Raw genomic sequence first — 17,349 nt, forward strand, 5'->3', positions numbered from 1 at the left:
TACCATTCAAAATGGTTGTTCACCATTAATCCCTTCTTATCTAGATACCAGGTCAGCATGGGCAAGTTGAGCCAAAGGGCCTGTTTCCACGCTGTACATTTCTAAGACTCTAATGACAGAAAATAACTGGTTATTAACAAGAACATCACAGGAATACAAGCAAAGGCTAACTACAACAAACATTAGGAAGTGGAAACCACTTGTTTCCCAGATTATTTAAGTTCTAGATATCAATCATATAGTTTGAATAGGGAAAGGGAAAAATAACTGGGTTATTTCAAACATCCACACTTGTGCTAATAGTTCCCAGGGATAATTTTGGGTTTTGATCATTGAATTTCCTAAATTATTACAAAGTCAATACAATGCTGATGTTATTGCAAATACCTTCATGGGTATCCTCAAGATAACAATTGGTTTTAGATTGGATCTGACTGGTGTATTAATTTACATCAAGGGACTGGATAGAGAGGTTAGTACAAAATGTAGAAATATGTAGGTTGTAATAATGAGTGAGAAGCAACAGCAAAATTGTTGCTTGCAAAAATATGCAGCCAAGAAAGTAACATATTTTCAGGAGAATGGGGGAAGAGCAAAGGTATCGGGCTAATCACAGGTGAGCAGATGTGATGGACTGAATTACCTCACTTTGTGCCATAGGTTTGTTTCTCTGCCAAGGAAAGAAAAACTACTTCGTCTCAGCTTGGTTTTCTTTTTGTTTTCTTTGAGTTTTCTGCTTGGCAGCTTTCCTTTTTACTTACAAAGTATGTTGCTGTGTCAATAAACAGAATTATGCTTGCCAGTTTTGCAATGAACAAAATGAACTGCTTCAAGGAACATTCACCATTTCATGCTTATTGTCATTGGAATCGTGAAGAGGAACCTTGAAACACAATGGGATGCACTGTCAAAAATTCACTAGCACTGGACTCACATTTATACCAGAAACTCTGACGACTTCAGCTGAACAGAGGGGGTGTTGTGCTGTGTCATCTAATTTATGCCTTTTAGCAATAGTCAGGAGAGAGCGCTTGGCTGTGGAAATTGTGCCGTAACAGTTCTCCCTTGATCTAAGTAAACATACAGGGCAAGGCAGAACTAGGTCAGTTGCTGAAAGGGATAGGGGGCAAAGGGAAAGGTTGTGATGATAATCTCCCCTTCTGTGTGTTCAGTAGTTATGTCCTTTCTTCCTCGACCTCCTGCACCAAACATTCTGTGTAGCTTTGACCTCAAGCCCTGAGTCATCCTGCAACATGCCAGACTGAGACAGTCATAGCGCCCCAAACCTTGCATGTGTCTGAGTGCTCGATGCCCACATACAATGCTTTACGAAGCCTTATACATAACCAGGACCTTTATAAAACTTCAACATAATAAACTGTAAATTGATTACACCTACAAATTTATTGTGCTTGCAGGTTTCTGGTTTATTACCTCCAGCAATGTTTAAATCGTCTTAACCATTCATTAGGGTCAGACTAAATCCTTTTTTTTTGAATAGGCATTTCTTATCAGCATTGCAGCTACATAGCAGCTGTTTTAATCTTTTTGCCCTAAACAGTCCCCGTTAAATGTAAAGGAATGAGGCCTTTTAATTCATGAGTACAATTATTAGAATTAGAAACATGAATTTGAAATTATTGTATCACACGATCACATTGTAACATTAAGGAGAAGCACTCCTTCGATTTGGACTGATCTATATTTTTGACATACATATAAATAAATGGTGTCAGCCCCTGAGCACCAAAGACGGACGCATGCTCTAGTCCTGTGTAGTTTTGGCAGGACTCTGTTTCTGAACAAAACATAATGATTGTATTCCCTGGGAAAGTTGAAACTGGCCCTTTGGCTCAATTCATTTCCCTGAAGTTGGCAAGTTGCTTTGTAAGGGTACAGCTGAAATGACAAAAACATTTGCAAGGTAACGCAGTCTTAAAATTATAACATAGCTTGTGGGAATTACATTGTCCCCATGCTACTGGCATAGTCCATAATGGACTGAATTTTGAGCTGTAAGCTTTTATGATTCCGTAAGAAGGGCAGTGATAAATCACAATGCATTATCTCTCATTCTCAGCCCAAATGATAACTAAATGGCACACCCTGAAATGATTATTCAATATAGGTTTCATGACCTATCTACATCATTTAGGCACTTGGGTGATGCATTATTTACAAATAATCTTTGGTTCACAATTGTTTCTTGGTCACAAGATCATTTCACATTGAAGAAATGTTTCCTACGTGCACTTTGCATTGCAAGTTACTCCAATGTTAACCAAAACAATTCAAATACAAAGGTTCTCGTCTATGCACTCGGTATTTCTAATCACAGATGCACTTTACTAACTACACTTTCACTGGAAAGGTGTTTGTCTTATCTTAACCACAAACATCAAAACACAAGCATAAAGGAATGCAACTCAGATGATCTAATTTCACTTGATATGTCTTTCTATATCTGTATTGGTTCAATAGTTTCTTTTTTAGAAAAAAATATCCCTGCCATTGCAATTCTGTCTGTGCATATTCAGTTGTGAGATTACTTAGTACTGAATAAGCACTTAAGTTTATTATGTGGCACACATATAGTTTGGTCATCCATTTGCAGATCAGCTTAAAAACAGTTTACCCAGAAATTGCCATAAACCCGATAACCAGCAGCACACCCAAGAGGATTACAGCCTGCCTCTTTCACTTGATCGCTGGAGATCTAAAAGCTTGGGTGCGGTTCAAAGTCTGGCATTTTGGATTCAGTTTCAATCTAAACCATACCAGTCTGCATATTGATGTGGAGTGGATAGGGCTGATACATAAGCTGTGGCTGTCCATGTGCTATGTAGTAATTACTAAAGCTGCGGTCACTGACGTAAGGGGCAGGTTGATAGTAGCAAGTGACGTTAGCAGTGTTCGGTATGATGTTTTGTTCCCCCAGTACTCTGAGAGCCAAAAGGGTGATCATGTTCAACGTTTGCCTTCTCTCATGTCCCATCAAACAGACGGTGCTTTCATCCACAACTTGGTGCAAGGTCATCAGGTAATCATACTTGTTTTTCTCTTCCCCGATGAAATGGTTCCTCAAGTAGGATTCGATTTTTCTTTGTTGCTCAGACACATCTGGGAAGTCAATGAAAAACCTTGAACACATATAACGCTCCAAGCTTTTAATCTCTGCATCAGACGCTGGTTTGAATTCTCGAACCAGGAGATTGCTGTATTTGAGCAGGCCGCCACCTCGAATTTCTTCAGGGTTTCGAGTGGCAATCAGCTTGTACTTTAGATGATCCATCGCTTCCTGGAAATCCCCATACATGCTCTCTGCTACAATAGTTGGATGAAACTCCATTGTCATCATGTCCTCTGGATTGCTGAAGAGTGGCAACAGTGAATCTAAAATTATTTGGAAAGAGTCCACACTAAATTCAAACTGACGGCGTAGTGAATTCACAAACTTCAGCTCAACATTTTTCCCTCTGTTGTTAGACAAGGAGATGAGACTCCACCGATCATGATCATTGGAAACTTTAACCATTTTCTGAACATAGGCCTCTTTCAGAGTAAGTCTAGTGATCTTTTCTTTATTAACGCCTTGAGGTAGGAAATCCAGGAGACAATCCAATACCACTCCCTTTACCACCTGGAACTCTTTCTCCCCAAGCAACTCAACTCTGAAGATAACATCAAGGTCTTTGTAGCTCGTTCCATTTTGGTTCACAAGGATATGACTTGCAGTGGAGCCATTAAGACGAACGTCATGGACAGTAATCCCTTTCTTTTCCAGCCGATCCTTCACAATGTAAATTATGTCTTTTGGCTTTATTTCCAGAGTAGGGAAGTTGCCTCTTCCATGAATAGGTATTACCTCTGTTAAGACTTGGTCCAAGCTCTGAATCTGTTTCCAGCTAAGATTGTTGAATCTACGGTCAAGTTTATCATCCATAATGCGGCTTGATAGGTCTGCAAATACAAACATTTGAAATGACATATGAAAAATTAAAATAATTGTAACATTTCAGGTGTCTTTTAGTATATTCCAACCTTCTTTTGTGATTATTTTGTTTTATTACATGTCAGGTGGCCGTTTATGTAATACACGCATAACACGAATTTAATACAAACATGAATTCCTGCAGATGCTGGAAACCTGAAGCAAAACAATATCAACCCACTCAGACTACGGCTCAACCACTACAATCACTCAGTAGATCACGGAGCAAATATGATAGACAATAGACAATAGACAATAGGTGCAGGAGTAGGCCATTCAGCCCTTCGAGCCAGCACCGCCATTCAATGTGATCATGGCTGATCATTCTCAATCAGTACCCCATTCCTGCCTTCTCCCCATACCCCCCTGACTCCACTATCTTTAAGAGCTCTATCTAGCTCTCTCTTGAAAGCATCCTGAGAATTGGCCTCCACTGCCTTCTGAGGCAGAGAATTCCACAGATTCACAACTCTCTGACTGAAAAAGTTTTTCCTCATCTCCGTTCTAAATGGCCTACCCCTCATTCTTAAACTGTGGCCCCTTGTTCTGGCCTCCCCCAACTTTGGGAACATGTTTCCTGCCTCTAACGTGTCCAACCCCTTAATAATCTTATGATGACAGAAATATACCAATTCGTTGGAGCATTTCAGGGATTACAAATGGAAGCAAGTACAGAGTTCTATGTAATCCAACTGTGGAGCAAGACATTTATGGTTCACAGATCCTGCACCAGGTTAGACCATTCTCAAGCCCATTTCACAGGATTAGTCATAAAAAGCTTAAGTTCCTTTGCTTTGATTATGTGATCTATTTAACGCTGTTAATATATTCTTAATTGGTTACAGTTTATTTTTTAAGTTTGATTGAATTTTTAGCACTATTGATTTTTTTCAATTGTAGTTTTTAAATGTTTGCAAATGTCAGGGGGATTTTCATGACTGGGGCTCAACATTTGTATCGTTTGAGATGTTGCACAGTTGGTGGGGTTCTCCCTCAGCACCAGAGGGAAGATGTTCCCTCCGAATATGGATTTGAGAAGATGGTGATTGCAGGAGGCAACTGAAGACCACATGCTTTTGTGAACAACAGGATAGACTGTCAGAATTGTGTTCCCAGGGTAGAAGTGTCAAAGACTAAGGGGTATCATTTTTAGGTCAGAGGGGAAAAGTTAAAAGGAGATGATTGTGGCAATTTTTTGAGCTGATGGATTGCCAGCGGCGGTGAGGGGACTAGATATAATAGTGGCATTGAAGAGACTTTTAGATAGGCACATGCATGTGTAGGTAATGGAGATATGGATCACATTCAGGTGGAAGAGATTAATTTAACCTATCATCAGGTTCAGTGCAGATATCATGGGCCGAAGGGCCTGTTCCCATGCTGAGCTGGTCTATGTTTTATGTTCTATGCTTAATTCAGGGAAACATGGCCCAATGTTTCAGTCTGATGGCTTCCATCGGAATTATGCTGAATACCTATTTATGACGTTCAACAACAACTTTTGCTTTAATTTAAAAACATTACAGGATTTAGGCAGCACAGTAGTGCAGGAGTAGAGTTGTTGCCTTACAGCGGCAGAGAGCTGGGTTCAATCCTGACTATTGGTGCTGTATGTATGGAGTTTGTATGTTGGGCATTTAGCCTAGGAGTAGATCAGCCTTGATGATACTTAATCCCAATGCATTTTTAAAGGTCCGATATGCTTATTCTGGCACTGACTATTTTGGCTTCTTGCATTAACCGTAGTCTTCCCCTTTCCTAATTTAAATTGTATTGACTCAGTGCCTTTAAATACCCAAACATGATGCCTATTTACATAGGCCAATTTTGATATTAATTTGGCATTAAAATGGCCAATGGGGGAAAGAGAAAGCTTCCAAGCCATTTCCAACTTCTCTGTAAAAAGCAGCCAGCAGCAAATCTGAGTCCATTATTGACTTTCTAACCACAAACAAATGAAACCTACTTGAAGGTGGAACCGTCATTGCAAGAATTATGTCTTTGAATTATATTTCATTAACATCTGTCATGTCTCAGTTGCTCAAACTCATAAAATATTATTTTCCAAAAAATATATATGTAAGTATATTCACAAAGTGCTGGAGTAACTCAGCAGGTCAGGCAGCATCTCGGGAGAGAAGGAATGGGTGACGTTTCAGGTCGAGACCCTTCTTCAGACTGATGTCGGGGGTGGGACAAAGGAAGGATATAGGTGGAGACAGGAAGATAGAGGGAGATCTGGGAAGGAGGAGGGGAAGGGAGGGACAGAGGAGCTATCTGAAGTTGGAGAAGTCGACGTTCATACCACCGGGTCGCAAACTGCCCAGACGAAATATGAGGTGCTGCTCCTCCAATTTCCAGCGGGCCTCACTATGGCACTGGAGGAGGCCCATGACAGAGAGGTCAGACTGGGAATGGGAGGGGCAGTTAAAGTGCTGGGCCACCGGGAGATCAGTTGCGTTAATGCGGACCGAGCGCAGGTGTTCAGCGAAGCGATCGCCGAGCCTGCGCTTGGTTTCGCCGATATAAATAAGTTGACATCTAGAGCAGCGGATGCAATAGATGAGGTTGGAGGAGGTGCAGGTGCACCTCTGTCTCACCTGGAAAGACTGTTTGGGTCCTTTGATGGAGTTGAGGGGGGAGGTAAAGGGACAGGTGTTGCATCTCATGCGGTTGCAGCGGAAAGTGCCCGGGGTTGGGGTGGTTTGGGTAGGAAGGGACGAGTGGACCAGGGAGTTACGGAGGGAACGGTCTCTGCGGAATGCAGAGAGGGGAGGGGATGGGAAGATATGGCCAGTGGTGGGGTCCCGTTGTAGGTGACGGAAATGTTGGTGGATGATATGTTGGATCCGCTGGCTGGTGGGGTGGAAGGTGAGAACGAGGGGGATCCTGTCCTTGTTGCGAGTGGGGGGAGGGGGAGCAAGAGCGGAGCTGCGGGATGTAGAAGAGACCCTAGTGAGAGCCTCATCTATAATGGAGGAGGGGAAGCCCTATTTCTGAAGAACGAGGACATCTCGGAAGCCGTAGTCTGAAGCACCTCATCCCGGGCACAGATGCGGCGTAGACGGAGGAATTGGGAGTAGGGGATAGACGTTTTGCAGGGGACCGGGTGGGAAGAAGTGTAGTCCAGATAGCTGTGCGAGTCGGTGGGCTTGTAGTAAATGTCTGTCACTAGTCTGTCTCCTGTGATGGAGATGGTGAGGTCCAGAAACGGGAGGGAGATGTCAGAGATAGTCCAGGTATATTTAAGGGCAGGATGGAAATTGGAGGTGAAGTGTATGAAGTCAGTGAGTTCTGCATGGGTGCAAGAGGTAGCACCAATGCAGTCGTCAATGTAGTGGAGGTAGAGTTCGGGGATGGGGCCAGTGTACGTCTGGAACAGGGATTGTTCGACGTACCCGACAAAGAGGCAGGCGTAGCTAGGGCCCATGCGAGTGCCCATAGCTACGCCTCTGGTTTGGAGGAAGTTGGAGGAGTCAAAGGAGAAGTTGTTGAGAGTAAGAACCAGCTCTGCTAGGCGGAGGAGAGTGTTGGTCGATGGGGATTGGCTGGTTCTACGGTCGAGGAAGAAACGGAGGGCTTCGAGACCATCCTTGTGGGGGATGGAGGTGTAGAGTGACTGGACATATGTAAATATAGATATCTCTACTCTTTACAATTATGTTCTGCCAACCACATACGTTTCTCACATAGACAATAGACAATAGGTGCAGGAGTAGGCCATTCGGCCCTTCGAGCCAGCACCGCAATTCAATGTGATCATGGCTGATCATCCACAATCAGTACCATGGCCATCTATTCTCTCAATAGGATGACAATTTATGCAAAAAAAGACTTTGTTCAACAGGATGTGGATTGGGACTGCTAAACTCATAACATATAACACATTTATTGCTGAGGAGGTCTGCACAAAAGTCCCAGAGCTGGAAAACCATGATTAATCATTAGTCAGAAAGCTCTTTGCGTTCCTTTGTAAAATTCAAAATACATGAAAATAATGTCTTACTTTCAAAATTAATTAAACAAGTCATTGACGAGTTTGAATGTATGAATGAGACTTAAAGATTAAACGATTTGTTATGTGTATTTTCAATGTATTGAGATCGTTAATTTGGCTGTTACTTTGCAATTAATTACTATTAATTTGATTTATTTCTCAGATTGATATATTCTTTATCCTTTGCTCATTCTTTTCACATAATTACTTCGATCATCATTCACCACCTGTGAAAAGCTGAGCTTTCATTCTCAGTAAAAGGAGACATTTAAAATGAAAAGGTTGTGCCAAACTGCAACAATTATAGGCAATGTAAAGAGTGAACATATTTTCAAGGTACAGTATTTAACACTCATTGTGTCGACTATTCTACCAATCCAGGTCTGTATTAAGAAGTATCTCACAGCCTCATACACTCCAGGGAAGGTCTCAGCCTATCCAATCTACCGTTGTATCTCAAGCCCTCCAATACAGGAAACTGCTTCATGAATTGTTTCTGCGCGGTTTCTGGCTTAATCAAATCTTTATTGTGGCGTACAACCAGGATTGCACACAACACTCCATGTGAGGCCTAACCAACGACCTTCTTACAACCCTGTCTACCTGTGTCGGAACTTTAGACAAACTAGGTACCTATGCGGAGACACAAGAAACTGGTTTACAAAAATACACAAAGTGCTGGAGTAACTCAGTGGGTCAGGCTGCATCTCTGGAGAACATGGATTGGTGGCGTTCCCGGGGTGAATCATCACCTGTACCATTATACCCTTATGCACCTATACCCTTTGGTTTCTCTGTTCAGCAGTGCTCCACAGGGTCCTGACATCCACTGTGTATCTCCTGCCCTTGTTTGCCAATTTAAATGCATCACTTGTCTACGTGAAATTCCATCTGCGGTTCCCATTTGCAAGGTTGGGACACATGGGATTCATGATGAGCTCGCCAAATGGATATACAATTGGCTTGCTAGTAAAAGCAGAGGATGGCTACTCTCCCAACCGATCAAGATCCTGCTGTAACACAGTCACAGTCCGCACCATGCAGCCAATTGTGCGTCATCAGCAAACGCACTGATCATGACACCCAAAATCTCAGCAAAATCATTAACACATTTTCAAACAACAAAGATCCTCGGGGCACGTTGATCACAGGCTTTCAATGTGAAAAACAACTCTCCATTACCATCCTCTGATTTTACCACCAGGCCAATTTCATATCCAATTATTTGCTAGCTCACCCTGGATTCCCTGCGCCACAATCTTGCCAGCCAGCCTATTATGCAGGACCATGTCAAAGGCCTTGCCCTGCCCCGCCCTCAACAACCCTTTAGATGACCTCTTCAAAAAGTCCAATCAAATTCATGCTGACAATCCCAAACCAGTTCTTGTCTTGTCAAATACAGATAGATCCTGACTCACAGAATCCCATCCAATACATTTCCCATTTGCCAGTAGATCCCTACATTAACCCTACTGCCGTTCATCAAAAAAAAAGGAAAACAAAAGCTGTGCCCTCTAGTATTTGATATTTCCATCATGGGAAAAGGTTCTATAAGAAGATAACTGCAGATGCTGGTACAAATTGAAGGTATTTATTCACAAAATGCTGGAGTAACTCAGCAGGTCAGGCAGCATCTCGGGAGAGAAGGAATGGGTAACGTTTCGGGTCGAGACCCTTCTTCAGACTGATGTCATGGGGGCGGGACAAAGGAAGGATATAGGTGGAGACAGGAAGATAGAGGGGGATCTGGGAAAGAGGAGGGGGATGGAAGGGACAGAGGAACTATCTAAAGTTGGAGAAGTCGATGTTCATACCACTGGGCTGCAAACTGCCCAGGCGAAATATGAGGTGCTGTTCCTCCAATTTCCGGTGGGCCTCACTATGGCACTGGAGGAGGCCCATGACAGAAAGGTCAGACTGGGAATGGGAGGGGGAGTTGAAGTGCTCGGCCACCAGGAGATCAGGTTCTGACTGTCTACCCTATCTACAGCATGCCTCACATCATTTTCTATATTTCTACCAGATTTCCCCTCAGTGGTTCAATGGTTTCTTTATGATCACATACACCAAGGTAGAGTGCAAAGTCTTTTTTGCCTGCACCTCTTCTCTGCAACTTAACCCATTCAACGTCACCCATTCCTTCTCTCCAGGGATGCTGCCTGACCTGCTGAGTTACTCCAGCATTTTGTGATGCCTTTGATTTGTACCAGCATCTGCAGTTAATTTCCTACACAACTTAAAGGATGGTTTCTCATTTTCAGTTTTGTTATGGGCCATTAACCATACCCCTTTTCTCTCTCCACAGATGCTGCCCACCCTGTTGAGCATTCCTAGTATTTTCTGGTTTTGTCCAAGAACATTGCAGAATACACAGTGTAATCCGCTTGTATCACCACAGTATTTACGTAGCTGTCCACTTGAGCTTTTCTAATCAATGGTACCTCCTGCGATGTTGATGATGGAGTCTGACACCATCACTCCATGAATACCAAAGGTAAGTCATTAGCCTCTTGTTTGTTGGAGATGGCCTTTGTCTGGAACTCATGTGGTGCAAACGATGCTTGCTGTTTGTCAGCCCGTCCCAGCACGTTGTCTTGGCTCTGACTGCAGATGTAGACAACTTGATATCACAAAGAATTGCAAATGGAATTAAACGGTCCATGTCGTGAGCAAACAATATCATTCCTTATCTTATGATGGAGGTCTCTAATGAAGCAGCTGAAGATGGTTGGGTCATTGCCCTGAGGAACTCCCATGGCAATGTCCTTGACCTGAATTTATCCCTCATGTTAATTCACTCCCATTTCACACAGATTTCATCTTGCAGCTCTGCCCTTTAGCACCATTCAGAGCCAGCTTTAATGCTGAACCATGAAGACTTCTGCCTGGACTATGTTTTGTGCTATTGTTACTCTCTATGCTTCCGACATGTGGAGAATTCAGGACAATCGTGAGGTGCTCATCAGGAAGGGATTTTCCTGTCTGCTTCTGACCAGATGAGATTTCACAAGATCTTAAGTGCCTACTTGGATTCGGTGGGCTGAAGGGCCTGTTACCATGCTGTATCACTGAACCAAACTGACCTAAACTAAACTGACCTAAACTAAACTAAACTAAACTGAACTAATCTAAACTAAGGCAAAGCTGAGAATTCTCAGGATCACTCCTTCCTTCTTATGCCCCACCCTCGTGGATGCCCACAGACTTCTGTGGAGGAAGATAGAATTAATTCTGTGCTCAGTACCAGGTTTAAAATATCCAGCTTGTTACTAATACTGTGAACTGTTTATGTACGTGCTGTTATGTTTGTGTGCCATTGTATGTTCGTTTCTTAGTACAAGAACTGATGTACAGCACTTTGGTCAACGTGGGTTGTTTTTAAATGTTACACAAATAAAATTGACTTGACTTGACTTGACTTGAGTAACATCTCACTAAAGTAATCACATATGGAAATATGGAGTGAGAAAATGTTTTGGAAATTATGTCAAGAATTTAAAATTAATTGGTGAACTGGTTGAAATGTTTGAATGCTCAGTGTCGGAAGGAACTGCAGATGCTGGTTTAAACTGAAAATAGACAGAAAAAGATGGTGTAACTCAGCGAGTCGGACAGCATCTCTGGAGAAAAGGAATAGGTGACGTTTCGGGTTGAGACCCTTCTTCAGGCTGAAGTGCTAAAGAGCTAAAGTGATTTGTAAAGGCAAAATATGGGGGTTGGGAAGGGCAATCTGGTGGGATCACAAACAAATCTAGGAACATATCTTTAAAATTAGAGAAATATGGGAAGAGACGAAAACATTCTTCACCTCCACATCCCAAACAAATGTAGCTTGGTAAATGATATGTTGAGCCAACTGACGTTTTGATGATTACGATAGCTGATGATGTCCTGGCATGTCGTGGGTATCACACACAGAATAGTTACAGCAGAGAAGGTTGCATTCGGCCCATCAGGATGGCACCAGCTTTATGCTAAAACGTTTTCCCAGTTCCCTCTAAAGCCCTCTCCCCAACCTTGTGGATCTGTCGCCACTACTTGCCTGGCAAGCCATTCTGAACCTCACCCTCTTGCTGCACACAATAGACAATAGACAATAGGTGCAGGAGGAGGCCATTCAGCCCTTCGAGCCAGCACCTCCATTCAATGTGATCATGGCTGATCATTCTCAATCAGTACCCCGTTCCTGCCTTCTCCCAATACCCCCTGATTCCGCTATCCTTAAGAGCTCTATCTAGCTCTCTCTTGAATACATTCAGAGAATTGGCCTCCACTGCCTGCTGAGGCAGAGAATTCCACAGATTCACAACTCTCTGGCTGAAAATGTTTTTCCTCAACTCAGTTCTAAATGGCCTACCCCTTATTCTTAAACCATGGCCCCTTGTTCTGGACTCCCCCAACATTGGGAACATGTTTCCTGCCTCTAACATGTCCAACCCCTTAATAATCTTATACGCTTCGATAAGATCTCCTCTCATCCTTCTAAATTCCAGTGTACAGAAGCCTAGTCGCTCCAGTCTTTCAACATATGACAGTCCCGCCATTCCGGGAATTAACCTAGTAAACCTACGCTGCACGCCCTCAATAGCAAGAATATCCTGCCTCAAATTTGGAGACCAAAACTGCACACAACCCCTTTACCTCATCAATCCAAAAACGAAGTGCTGTTGCAACTCAATGGGCCAGGCAGCATCTGTGGAGGAAAATTAACAGGGACCTTCCCTCTGGACGGAAGAAGGATCTGGAGCTGAAACATCATGGGTCCGCTCCCCTCCACAGTTGCTGCCTAACTCTTTCAATTCCTCTAGCGATGTGTGTTTTTGCTCAAGATTCCAGCATCTGCAGTTCCTTGTGTTTCCTCATATTGGTTTGGGTTCTTATTGTCAACCATGCTCCAGTTTGCCATTCTTCCATCAGTGGGAAGATTCCCACTACATCGACTCGGTCTGTATGTTGCATCCTTATAAACACACAGCTCCAACAATTAACAGTTCCATAGTTAACAACCGCAATTTTCCCAATACAACTGGAATCCTACATTCCCGGCTTGCTCAATTTCCAATTCCCGACATTCAGGATTGGACAGAAGGCTTCAGTGTAGCTACATAAATAAAGACGTTAATGTCTGATGACTTAAGAAACTGCAGTTACTGGAATCGTGAGCAAAAAAAGCAAAATGCCAGAGTAAGTCAGAGCGTCGGGCAGTATCTGGGGAGGGAGGTGTGCAGATAACCTCGCAGGCTGTTTACCCGAGATGTCCACTGCTGATTCCCACCCACAGATACTGCCCGTTCCGCTGAATTCCTCCAGCGCTTTGATTTTTTTTAATGCTAAAGGTTCTTGGTTATTTTGTACCGTATGTCTCCATTTATAAAACCCACGATTTTTTTAAATGTAGGAAGGAACTGCAGATGCTGGTTTAAACCGGAGATAGACACAAAAGGCTGGGGTAACTCAGCGGGACAGGCAGCATCTCTGGAGAAAAGGAACGGGTGACGTTTCGGGTCGAGATCCTTCATCAGACCCGAAGCGTCACCCATTCCTTCTCTCCAGAGATGCTGCCTGACCCGCTGAGTTACTCCAGCTGTTTGTACCTATCTATCTATGGTATGTTTTTGTCTTTACTGCCAGTTTCTCAATGTGCTCCGCCATTTCAACCGTTCCATAAAGACCGACCCGTTCTTGTTCAGCCTTTAAGACCGCGAGGTGTAGTTTAAGAAAGCACAGTCTAGCTACTGAAGCAGTTCTGTCCTGCTACTGTGTGTGCTCCGCTAGGTAAACTGTCGGGCTAATAAACTCTGCGCCACTCAATAGACAATAGGTGCAGGAGGAGGCCATTCGGCCCTTCAAGCCAGCACCACCATTCAATGTGATCATGGCTGATCACTCTCACCCCGTTCCTGCCTTCTCCCCATACCCCCTGACTCCGCTATCCTTAAGAGCTCTATCTAGCTCTCTCTTGAATGCATTCAGAGAATTTGCCTCCACTGCCTTCTGAGGCAGAGAATTCCACAGATTTACAACTCTCTGACTGAAAAAGGTTTTCCTCATCTCCGTTCTAAATGGCCTGCCCCCTATTCTTAAACTGTGGTCCCTGGTTCTGGACTCCCCCAACATTGGGACCATGTTTCCTGCCTCTAACATGTCCAACCCCTTGATAATCTTATACGTTTCGATAAGATCCCTTCTCATCCTTCTAAATTCAAGTGTATACAAGACTAGCCGCTCCACTCACAACACAAGCGCAGCGCAATGAGTGGGAGAGCCAGCGACCCCAGGAACAGCGCTAGGGTTAGAAACCCAACCTCCACCCCAGCAACTGGCAGCGCCTTGTATTGTACAGGAAGATGCTGGGTTAAACCCAAGATAGACACGAAAAGCTGGAGCAAAAAAACAGCCGGAGAAAAGTCTCGACCCGAAATGTCACCTATTCCTTTTCTCCGGAGACGCTTGTCTGATCCGCTGAGTTACTCCAGCGTTTTGTGTCCATCTCCGGTAACATTTTATTGTCAACGGACTTGGCGAATTCTGCCGGATTCTCGGGAATCTTTACTGAAAGTGGAATAGTTTCCATCGCTCTTCCACGCAATTTCTTTCAGACGTGCATCAAGCAGAATCCCCGTGTACTTCTGAGCAATATTCAGCGTGGATTACAACATAGCCAGCCGCCCGCAAGGACACAAATGGCAGGCAAAAAAGTACCCTCCATTGGTAACATCACCTCGTAGACACAGTCCCAAAGGACGTCGCTCATTGTGCAAACGGCAGACTACCCGCTGGTAATGTCCACCATTAAACACACCAACAGAATCGCCCCCCAAATTACTGTTAATATAAACACCCATAGTTTCATGCACACACCGATTTCTACACGCAAACTGCTGTGCGTGGTTGTGCAGTCATGTCAGATGGGTCATATATATAGCTTGAAAGGGTTCGGAGAAGATTTACGAGGATGTTGCCAGGACTAGAGGGTGTGAGCTACAGGGAGAGGTTTGAGCAGGCTGGGTCTCTGTTCCATGGAGCGCAGGAAGATGAGGGGTGATCTTATAAAGATGTATAAAATCATGAGAGGAACAGATCGGGTAGATGCACAGAGTCTCTTACCCAGAGTAGGGGAATCGAGGACCAGAGGACATTGGTTCAAGGTGAAGGGGAAAAGATTTAATAGGAATCTGAAAGGTAACTTTTTCACACAAAGGGTGGTGGGTGTATGGAAAAGCTGCCAGAGGAGGTAGTTGAGGCTGGGACTATCCCAACGTTTAAGAAACAGTTAGACAGGTACATGGATAGGACAGGTTTGGAGAGATATCGACCAAGCGTAGGGCAGGTGGGCCGAGTGTAGCTGGGAATGTTGGCCGGTGTGGGCAAGTTGGGCCGAAGGGCCTGTTTCCACACTGTATCACTCGATGGCTCTGTAAGTATCTGCCCGAATCCAGGTGTGAATGGGAACAGACGCGAGCGAGCACCAGGAGTGCATATATATGGTCGGGTGTTATAATTGCCAGCTACACACACACGGCGCTTCACTATCCAGTCCAGCCCCAACCAAAATGCGGTTTTGCCAAGATCCAGAAAATACGCGCGGTGGACCCGGACTCGCCTGTCTGTGGACAACCTGGATTAATGTCCCCTCTCTACGCCAAACCCGCCAGCGACCCACCCGAATAGTTAAGAGCAACACGCTGGAACCATAGACAGCACATGACTCTGGGTCGATGGGGAAGGAGCCGGCGCCAACCCCAGCATTTAACACTTGGAAAGATGAACATGCCCCGTTATGTGAATCTCCCCCACCCTCTAAGATGATCCTGACACGATGTGGGGGGTGGGGGGTGGGGGGGGGGGGGGTAATCAGAGCCATCACACGGAGACTGCTGAGGGATTGGAAGGCGAGTGGAGCAGTGTTTCCCCATTGTTTCCGCAGGAACCCGCAGTTTATTGAATGTGGGTGGCGCGATGAAGCGTGGCCAGATACAGTTCAGATACTCACTGGCCTGGCGTGGCGGGTTGATGCGGGGAGCGGCGAGCAGTGAAGCGCTGGAGAAGGCTGAAGCCGCCGCCTCTCTCCCTCCCTCTCTCTCTCTCTCTCTCTCCCTCCCTCTCCCTCTCTCTCCCCCTCTCTCCCTCTCCCTCTCTCCCTCCCTCCCTCCCTCTCTCTCTCTCTCCCCCTCTCTCCCTCCCTCTCTCTCTCTCCCTCTCTCCCTCCCTCTCTCTCTCTCCCTCTCTCTCCCTCTCTCTCTCTCTCTCTCTCTCTCTCTCTCTCTCTCTCTCTCTCTCTCTCTCTCTCTCTCTCTCTCTCTCTCTCTCTCTCTCTCTCCCCCCTCTCCCTCTCTCCCTCTGCAGGTACCTGATCCAGTTTCAAGGTGACGCGCTGGGCTGCGAGTCTGTGCCAGTCTCTCGGTCACTCCTTGTGCTGCTGATCCGGAGGCAGTGGGTCCCTCTGGTCTGGTCTGGTCTGGGATTCCCTCTGGCGGCAGTGGTGTGTGGATCGGGTGTGTGGCCTCACTGGTGCCGCTGCGGGTTGGCTTGGTTTGGCTTGGCTCGGGACTTGGTGGTGAGTGTAGGTCGGCTCCTCTCTGGAGTGGCTTTGCTCCGAGTCGCGGTGGCCCTGTGCGGTGTGCGGTGTGCAGCTGGCGACAGGGATCTGTCCAGCAGGGCGGTGGTACTGAAACAGATGCGGGAGACGGTGCGTTTTCTAGCCCGGTCCTTGGAACGTAAAGTTGTTGTCCTGGAGACGCGGGCGTCACTGGTTTAAGGTGGTGCCGGGGGGTGGAATCAAACCCACGGCGCTTTAAAGTGACCGCTCCACCGAGACACACGTCGCTGGAGTGACAGGCTGGTGGACTGGTGTGGGCGAGCCGTGATCACAATAATAACATGGTGCGTTTGGAGCCGGGCGCTGCTTGAAGTGAACTTGACTCTTAACTAATCTGCGTCACGGATACAAGTGTGAAACGAGTCCAGTTCTCGCCTGAACACGCAGTTGTGTCCGGACCGACCCGAGGCTCATCTCTCGCCTGGTTTCTGCGCTCACGTTAGTGGATCGTTAAATATTCCGCACATTTATTGGGTGCATCTCCGGCCGAAGCCACTCACCCTCCCGCCCGCCCGCCCGCCCGCCGCTCGCATCAGCAAACGTGACCAGGGAGTCAATTCAAGATTCGCATCAGCGCTGCTTCACAGACCTGGGCAAATTGAAGCCTCCGACCATGTCTGAAGAAGGGTCTCCACCCGAAACGTCACCCATTCCTTCTCTCCCCAGAGATGCTGCCTGACCCGCTGAGTTACTTCAGCACTTTGTGTCTGTCTTCCATGCAGAGACACAGAGAAGCGTGGTTTTACAATCGGCCGGGTTAGA

General features: G+C 45.4%; 1 protein-coding gene across 1 annotated transcript; it reads right to left on the reverse strand.

Annotated features, from left to right (window-relative positions):
* Positions 1 to 903: 903 nt before the first annotated feature.
* Positions 904 to 16,445, reverse strand: LOC144600325 (terminal nucleotidyltransferase 5A-like). The gene is made up of 2 exons (XM_078411894.1): positions 16,339 to 16,445; positions 904 to 3,960 (listed from the first exon to the last, which is right to left on the reverse strand). The coding sequence occupies exon 2, from the start codon at positions 3,941 to 3,943 to the stop codon at positions 2,768 to 2,770; it is 1,176 nt and encodes a 391-aa protein (XP_078268020.1). The 5' UTR covers positions 3,944 to 3,960; positions 16,339 to 16,445; the 3' UTR covers positions 904 to 2,767.
* Positions 16,446 to 17,349: the final 904 nt, after the last annotated feature.

The sequence above is a fragment of the Rhinoraja longicauda genome, chromosome 15 (genome assembly GCF_053455715.1).
Source record: "Rhinoraja longicauda isolate Sanriku21f chromosome 15, sRhiLon1.1, whole genome shotgun sequence".
Lineage (NCBI taxonomy): Eukaryota > Metazoa > Chordata > Chondrichthyes > Rajiformes > Arhynchobatidae > Rhinoraja > Rhinoraja longicauda.

What these genes read in the sequence shown, in the direction of transcription:
- LOC144600325 (XM_078411894.1), bottom strand. Translation starts at nt 3,943, where the DNA reads ATGGATGATAAACTTGACCGTAGATTCAACAATCTTAGCTGGAAACAG.